This window comes from Staurois parvus, unplaced genomic scaffold, assembly GCF_062004578.1.
Source record: "Staurois parvus isolate SC_StPar_1 unplaced genomic scaffold, SC_StPar_1.0 ptg000142l, whole genome shotgun sequence".
Lineage (NCBI taxonomy): Eukaryota > Metazoa > Chordata > Amphibia > Anura > Ranidae > Staurois > Staurois parvus.
The window spans coordinates 1,061,275-1,070,302 of NW_028317938.1; the positions used below are offsets into that span (position 1 = coordinate 1,061,275).

At 44.9% G+C, this 9,028-nt stretch overlaps 1 protein-coding gene across 2 annotated transcripts in view; it reads left to right on the forward strand.

Annotated features, from left to right (window-relative positions):
• Positions 1–7,707, forward strand: part of GRM4 (glutamate metabotropic receptor 4) — a 258,686-nt gene extending 250,979 nt beyond the window's left edge. For both annotated transcript variants that reach the window (XM_089673587.1, XM_089673588.1), the window contains one exon: positions 6,636–7,707. In XM_089673587.1, the coding sequence (XP_089529713.1) occupies positions 6,636–6,685 (50 nt within the window). In that variant the 3' untranslated portion in view covers positions 6,686–7,707. The remainder of the gene's footprint in view (positions 1–6,635) is intronic.
• Positions 7,708–9,028: the final 1,321 nt, after the last annotated feature.

Below are 9,028 nucleotides of genomic sequence, written 5' to 3' on the forward strand. Positions count from 1 at the left end.
TATTACACTGGGAAGCTAAGTATCATATATTTTTTATTCTAGGCCCTTCATACTCCTTTTGTGTTTGTTCCAGATTCCCTGTAAGGGCTTATTGACATCGTTGCTCTCTAACATATGTACATAGATTTGCCACTGTTTTTAATGGTGATAGTTCATATCTGTACGGTGTGTTGACTTTGAATAGGTAAAATAGTGTATGCACATTTTTTGATTTGTTGATATGCAATATAGAAACTTTCAATGGTAATGGCAACCTACTGTAGGTCAATGCATGGTAATGCAGACAGGAAAACGCAGATATATAAATGTGAAACCAGCCTAAGGAACATCTGTACTTTTCGGTACGGTCCTTCCCCCTCAGCAACTTTTCCGAGTCTGAAATATTTACTTCTCCCTACATCTCTTCATCTTTCAAATGCACAAAAGAATATCAATTAATTTCTATGGAAAAAAACAGCTATTAGTCATCCCAAAAATGGATGTCCTTTCAATTAGAATTACTCCAAACTCTTCCAAGCATGAAGAAGCAGAGCCTGTCTACCAAACCTCTGAGACTTTTAGAGGCTGTGTGGCTCTCAGCGCTATAAGCCTTGACAATTTTGCTAGGGTGACATTTAAAGGATCACTCTATTAAATGTACAGGACACTTTAACCACCTGAGTCTCCAGGCCTTTTTCTTAATCCTCTTTAGTCCCAGAACCTTTTTTTTGGCAATCTGTCAGTTTAACATATTATATCTTTTAGGCTTTGTAGTCTACCTTAATATTTTATACATCTTTTTTTGGGACAGATAGGGCTTTATGTTGGTAGCAAATATGGATATACAGAATATTTCTTTGGATTTTAGTGCGAATAAATTGTTATTATTATTATACAGTATTTATAAAGCGCCAATAGTTCGCTCAGCGCTGTACATTACAAAGGGGGACAGAACATGTGACAGAACAATAACAATACAATGCAAAACATGAGGGGATCGAGGGCCCTGCTCTTTCGAGCTTACAATCTAGGAGGGAGGGGATGGTGGAACAAGAGGAGAAAGCTGTGGGGGAGGGAGTGGTAGGAAGAGTGGAGGAGGTCGGCAAGTTAGCAGGGGGTGGGGTAGGTTTCCCTAAAGAGGTGGGTTTTCAGGGTGCGCCTAAAGGAGAGGAGAGTAGGTGATAATCTGATGGGTTGGGGAAGGGAGTTTCAGAGGATGGGTGACACCCTGGAGAAGTCCTGGAGGCGGGCATGGGAGGAGGAGACCCAGGGAACTAGAGAGAAGGAGGTCTTGTGAGGAGCGGAGTGTGCGTCCTGGGTGGTACTTGGATATTAGGTCGGTGATGTAGTTTGGGGCAGTATGATGGATGGCTTTGTACGTCAGTGTTAGGATTTTGAATTTGATCCGTTGTGCAATCGGAAGCCAGTGGAGGGATTGGCAGAGGGGGGGTGGCGGAAACGGAGAGTTGGAAAAGTGAATGAGTCTGGCAGCCGTATTCAGGATCAACTGAAGTGGGGACAGCCAGCGGCGAGGCAGGCCAGTAAGGAGGGAGTTGCAGTAATCGAGTCGTGATATGATGAGGGAGTGGATGAGCTGTTTCGTAGTTTCTGGGGTTAGGAACGTGCGTATTTTGGCGATGTTGCGGAGGTGGAGTCTGCATGAGTTTGTTAAAGATTGGACTTGGGGCTGGAAGGATAGGTTGGAGTCCAGAATGACACCAAGTACTCTGGCCTGCGGGGCGGGTTTGATGGTGGCGTTGTTGGACATGATGGAGAAGTCAATGGGGGGTGGGGTCCGGGCTGGGGAGAAGACAAGAAACTCGGTTTTGGAGAGGTTCAGTTTAAGGAAGTGGAGTGAAATCCAGTCTGATATGTCGCTCAGTAGGTGTGTGATTCGGGCGGAGACTGAGGGGGTGAGGTGGGGGGTTCAGAGATAGATTTGTGTGTCGTCAGCATATAGGTGGTATTTGAAGCCGTGAGAGTGTATGAGTTGGCCAAGGGAGGAGGTGTAGATGGAGAAGAGAAAGGGCCAGAGGACGGAGCCTTGAGGGACCCCAACAGAGAGAAGGAGTGAGGGGGAGGTGGTAGCATTATAGGTAACGCTGAAAGAGCATTGTGACAGGTAGGATGAGAGCCAGGAGAGAGCAGAATCTCTGAGGCCGAGGGAGTGTAGTTTTTTGAGGAGGAGGGGGTGGTCAACTGTGTTGAAGGCTGCGTTGAGGTCAAGGAGTAGGAGCACTGAATAGTGGGCATTAGCTTTGGCGGTTAGCAGGTCATTGGAGAGTTTGAGTAAGGCAGTTTCGGTGGAGTGTAGGGGGCAGAAGCTGGACTGTAGGGGATCGAGGAGGTTGTTGTCGTTGAGGTGAGAGCTTATGCGGGTGTAAACTAGGCGCTTGAGGAGTTTGGATGTGAATGGGAGCAGGGAGATGGGTCTGAGGTTGTTTGGGTCATTGGGGTCCAGGAAGGGCTTTTTAAGTATGTGGGTGATGTGTGCATGCTTCAGAGAGGAGGGGAAAGTGCCAGAGGAGAGGGAGAGATTAAAGATGTGGGTGAGGGAGCATAGGATGGAGGGGGAAGGAGGTTGTAGGAGTTGTGAGGGGATAGGGTCGAGGGGGCAGGTGGTGAGGCGGGCATCAGAGAGGACCTTGGAGACTTTCTCGATGGTAGTAAGGTCAAAGATGCGGAGTGTTGAGGGGGCTTCATTATGAGGAATTTAGGGTGGGGTGGAAGTGGAGGTCAGAGCAGTGGTGGGGCCGTGGGAGAGGGGTGATGAGGGGGTAGCTGAGTGAGGGGGAACGGGTTGGAGGGAGTTTGAGCAGTGACGAAGTCCCTGCGGGTTATGTCGAGGGAGAGGGGGGATGAGGGGGTAGCTGTGTGAGAGGGGACGGGTTGACAGGGAGTGTGAGCTGTGGCGATGTCCTTGCCAATTGTGTCAATCTTGTTTTTGAAGTGATTGGCAATCTCAAGGGCGGTGAGTGAGGTGCTGGGTGGAGGTGGGGGTGGAGAGGGTAGAGAGTTGAAGGTGGAGAAGAGTCAGCGAGGATTGGAGGAGAGGGCCTTGATGAGGGTCAGGAAGTAGGCTTGTTTGGCTGCGTGGAAGGCTTGTTGGGATTTGCTTTTGCGCCATAGTCGCTCCAGGGTATGACTGTGTCGTTTGAAAGTTTTGGTGTGATCAGTCTGCCAGGAGCGGTCGGGGTCTGATGTTGCGTGTGGTTAAAGGCACTAGTGAGTCAAGGGCTGTTGACAGCGCCTTGTTATAGGCAGTCATAGCCAAGTCAGGGCAGGACAGGGGGAGGATGCTGTCGTGGAGTTGATCAGCTGCTGAGTGGAGGGGAGCAGGGTTAAGGTTGCGGAGGTTACGGCTGGTAGTAGTGTGACATTTGGAGGGGTAGGCGTTGGAAAACGAGGAGATAGAGAAGGTAATCAGGTTGTGGTCAGAGAGAGGGAAGGGGGTGTTAGTGAGGTTGTGGGGAGCGCAGCAGTTGGAGAAGACGAGATCAAGGATATTACCATCGGAGTGCGTGGTGGATTGTATGCACTGTGCAAGTGCAAAGGAGGAGGTTAAGTGGAGGAGATGGGATGTGCCCGGGTTGTCGAGGTTGACAGGGATGTTGAAATCCCCAAGGATGATGGTGGGTAGCTCAGAGGAGAGGAAGAAGGGTAGCCAGGAGGAAAAGTCATCCAGGAAGCGTGATATGGATCCAGGAGGCCGGTATATCACAGCAATCTTCAGGGGGGTTGGGGAGAACAGTCGGATGCAGTGGGCCTCGAAGGAGGAGAAGGATAGAGGGGGGGGGTTTGGGAGGACTCGGAAGGTGCTCTGTGGTGACAGGAGCAGACCAACCCCACCACCTTTACGACCGTTGGGTCTGGGTGAGTGGGTCCAGGTGAGACCTCCGTAGGAGAGTGCAGCAGGGGAGGTAGAGTCAGTGGCCTGGATCCAGGTTTCCGTGATCGCTAGGAGGTTGAGGGAGCGGGAAAAAAGAGGTCATGGATGGCGGTAAGCTTGTTGCACACCAATCGGGCGTTCAGGAGTGCACATGAAAACAGGGGGGGTGATTTTAGGGAGCAGGGGGACAGATACTAAGTTGCGGGGGTTGCGGCAGGACGTGGAGGCGGGAGGGCGTTGTGTGGGTGAGGGATGTGGTGAAGGGCCAGGATTCGGGGAGATGTCCCCTGCGGTTAGGAGGAGAAGGGTGAGAAAGGTGGCATGGGAGCGGGATGTGCAGGAGCGTGTGAAACTACTAGTGGAGGTGTTCAGGTCAGTGGGAGAGTGGAGTATTAGGAGGAGCTGGTGGGTGCCGTAGAGGGGTCAAGGAAGCAGTGAGGACACAATATACAATTGTTTGGGAGGAGCAGAGGGATATAGTGAATGAATTTTGGGAACGGAGGAGAGAAAAATGAGAAGGAGGAGTGGAAGAGGCATTTCAGGGAGGTGCCCAGGAGGGCGGATAGGAGTGGTGGGAGGCTTGGTTGTCGATACGCCTCTGCCCCCTGGACTATCTCATCAATGTGTCTTCTGGTGGCTGGAGTTTAGGGGAGAAGGGAGAGGGGATCGGGTGTGGATGGACTGTTTCCAGGGGCGCTTGAGTGGCGACAGTCTGGGGTGCAGAGGGGTCTCTTGTTGTGGTGGCTTTCACCAAGGGTTCAAGTCTTTAGGTCAAGTTGAGCTGGGGGTTTGGTATGAGTGGAGGTGCTGAAGGCCCGGCATCTGGAGGTGGAGTGGGCTAGGCGTTGGTAGGCGCAGTAGGGCCCGGCATCAGTGGGTGTTGTGGGCCAGTGCATGTGGATGCTGCGGGCCAGCGACGGAGGATGCTAAGGGGCCCAGCGTCTGTGGGAGCGGTAGGGTCCGGCGATCGTAGGTGTTGTAGGGCCCGGCATCAGTGGGTGTAGGAGGATGCACAACAGGGCTGTGCGGTTGCAGGGGCATGGCTGTGTGGTACACAGTAGGGAGTGTGGAAGCAGATCTGGTAGTGGTGGCTTGCCCTCTTGGTGCCGGTGGGGGTGGTTGCTGCTTCTCCTCTCACTGTGGCGGCTGTAGGTAGGGGAGGCGGTGGTGGAAGCTCCCCTCTCACTGGTGCGTCCTGGTTCGGGCGTTGGGCAGTAGCGAGGCTTAGAGGCAGCGGTAGGCCGCAGGGGACAGGGCCCCCAGTACTCCTCCTGGGTGATGGCAGGACCTCTGGAGCGGCTGGCGAGGGTACCGACGTTCCCTCAGGAGCGGGGGTTGCGTCCCCTGTGGAGCGAAATAGTAAAGACCTTTAAAAAAATGCAAAATTTCTGAAATTTTTTCTAATGCAACACCAAAAATTCAAATGACATTGGTTTATGTACATGGGCATTTGATGCTTGTTCAGTGAATGAAAATGTCAACCAGATCATTGGACATCATTGTTGCAATGTGATTCATTTTGGGGGGGCATATTTCTAGAATTTATATTGGATTTATTTTTCTATTTTTATTTGTTTTTCTTTCATGAGAGGAAACCAGATCCAGCCCCCCCCCCCCCCATGCACCCTTGCAGCAGCATGTCAGTTCTAATTGTGATCTATTGCTAGCTCTATTTAGACAGCAATAGATCACTATAGTAGTGGTCTACTGCTGTAGGAAGAGGCTGAATGGAGCGGCAATAGCTCTGCCTGAGTCTCTGTACTGGCAGGAAATACCATGATGTCACTCATCTGTGAGTGTTGGAGGTTCCCACCTGAACCCTTACTGGAACCCACAGTAGCCACTGATTCCCTGTGCCATTTTAAAATAGCAACAGGTTGAACAGTCATTCTCTCATCGCAATTTTAAAACAATGCCTAAGACTTAAGTGGGTAAAATGCATGCAAACATTGCTGTTGTGCCCCACTCAGATCCAATGTCTTCTCTTGGCAGTTTGGAGATCCTGGAAGGTGCCTGCTTGCAATGTGGAAATGCCCACTGCAGGATCCTTGCTGCTCACATTCAGGCAGTCAGTATTTTCTCACAGCCACCATTCAGATTCAAACGTGCTATGGAAATGTGATAGTGATTGAAGGTGAAGGAAGCAGAAATTATAGTACAGAAAGTATATTGCTACTACCCTCCTCTTGACCCTGTACTTGTTTGCTTCCTGGGATTTCAGAGAAATCAGATTAAGGTAAATGTAATGTCTTTCTAATTATGGCATAGCTGTGGTGTTTATACTCACAGACGTTGATTTACTAAAGGGGTAGAGAAATTTCATTTGCCAAAGTGAATGTCTACTAAGAAGTAGATTTGCAACGCAGTGACTGTGACATTCACCAAACATTTTATGCAGGTGAATCTTCCTGCTGCATTTGGTTTAAATTAGTGAATGATTCACCTGCAATAAATATTTGGCGATTAGCAGAGCCCATAGGTTTGGTAAATAAGGGGAAGAAACCGTGTTCATTTTGAATTTTTTTCTGGTAGCTTTGGATTATTGAAGAAAACCCAGTGTCACCCCATTTACCAAACCCAGTGAACATTTACAAGGCAAGTGGATATTCATCCAGGCTTTATAGTGTGTGCATAGTCAAGTCACTTTTAAAAAATACAACCTGAGCAGCCGTTATAGGGATCATTCTCATATACCATAGTTGTATTTAGGAATGAATTGTGAGTTAATGTCTACAAAATAACTTAAAATTGTTTATTTCTCTTCTAGCTCTGGCCAGTAAACCAACCTATGTGAGCTACAGTAACCACGCTATATAGGCAGCACTGTTTGAAAATGCCGTTGAACATTGGGAGGGGCCAAACAAATGGTCACACCAGATGCTGCTCCATACCGAAAATCGGGATCAGTCAGGACGACTAGTTAACCCGCTGTGGGGCGGAGAAGCGCGTCTGGCGCAGACGGGAGAAAAAAAGATGGCAGACAAGCCACACACCTAGGCACACTGAATTCCCACAAAAGGATCAGGAAACACATTATAACTTGTTATTGTTGTCCAGCTCAAATTTGAAAAAAACTTTTGTTATTTTGATTTTTAAATAGTTTTTTACACATGATTTTTTGCAATTTATGTTTGTATTCCTCAGACACACAATTTTTTCAAGGTGTGTCAGCTTTATTGCATTTCAGTATTTTTACTTTACTACTTACTGCTAAAATCAAAACAAGTTATTTTGATGTTCCCTGTTGTGCTGTTTAATTCTAAATTTTTATTGTTGTGCCCTGATTGTTTTAAACAAATATGTTATTTTAAATGAGTCTTGTGCTTTAAAAAAACTGTACCCCATCATTTGCCTGAGTCCCTGTAAAAACTGTTTAAATTATATTAATTATACATTATTACAAAATACATTTCATACATTGTCATTAATTGTCCCTTTTGATACAAAACAAAAATTATTGCTTGAAACTGCTTGTGATATTTCACTAAATTTTCATGCCATGATTCAGTTGATTATTAATTTTTACTTTCATTATAATACACAGTACCATACTATCATAACATGTGGGCACAAATACACCTTCAGCATGATATAATGTGTTTTAATACAACATGATCTGTCAACTATCAGAATTACCTAATTTTAAATTGTCACATAAAAATAAATTAACCAAACAAGACTGACATAAAAAAGTAATAATTCTAATCCCATTTGTGTAGCCATTTAATATGTCCTGTGCTTATTTTTGCTTTCATGTTGCTTTTTTTGTTTTGCATCTTTTTTTTCTCCTATTCTCCTTGAACAGAAAGATTATTTATTTATGAGTGTATAAATATATATATATATATATATATATATATATATATATATATATATATATATATATATTATATAAAGAGAGAGAGAGAGAGATATATATCATAGATCAGATAATTTTATAGGAAAAGAACAATTTTATGACACTTTCAAAATTGATTTATATAGTATATGATGTGAATAAAAGAAATACGTAAAGAAATAAAAGTAAAAAAAAAGAAAAAAATAAGAAAAGACTCAAATTTAGGTGGTTTTGATTAATTAAAAGGAAAAAGCATGTGATGAACTTATGTTCCAAAGAGAGAGAGCCTACATCTGATGCTCTCTTTAATTACCAGGACTCAATTAGGACCATATTACATTAAATGTTCATATACAGAGACCGAATGCTTGTGAAATAGTAACTTTTTCATATTCCTTTTTAAATGGGACAAATTACCCCTTGGCAGGGTGATGAATACATAGACAGAATTATAATACAGGACTTGCCCATTCTTTTGTAAATTAAATGACTTTGCACATTCTCCCTTTTGATTCCTTTGTGCCAACAACTGCTTTCTTTCAACAGTCAGGTCCCAAGTAATTCCCTTCAGCAAACAACTACAGAAGCCTCCCCTCACAAGATTATTATTACTGTTGCACATGCATTTGGACTCTTTCAGGGGCATCACAGATATACTGCTTTAAATTTGTGCCTTTGTAGTATATTGTACCCCATATATGTTCATGAAAAAAAAGCTAATGCTACAAAGCAGATTGTGTTTACAAAAAAAAAAAACGTTTCATTAAATTTCTGGTTGGTGTCTGTTCCCAGAATTTGCCCCTCCCATGATCAGTTTGCAATGTGTCTGTTATGAGAGTTAAAAATTTCCCCTCCACCCATCACTCCATGCAAACCTTGCGCGGTGCCTGCCTTTATGCAAAATTATGTGTGCATGAAAATCACTGAGAGTCTTGAAAAAAAAATGTCTTTTTTTTCTACCTGAGTGTTTCTAATAAAAGGTAAAAAAACATGTTGTGGTCTGTTTATTAATTAACACATTGCTGGCATACTATTGTGTTCACAGTACATGCTAATAAATTATAAACATGCTGAACTTATTTCTGTGCCAGCCTTATATTGCCAGAAATGCATTGTAGTATAATTGCTTACAGGTCATTCAGGGATAAAGGTATATCAATCACATGGGTGTTTTTAAATGTACAGATGAAACTCGAAAAATTAGAATATTGTGCAAAAGTTTATTTATTTCAGTAATGCAACTTAAAAGGTGAAACTAATATATAAGATAGACTCATTACATGCAAAGCAAGATAGTTCAAGCTGTGATTTGTCATCTTTGT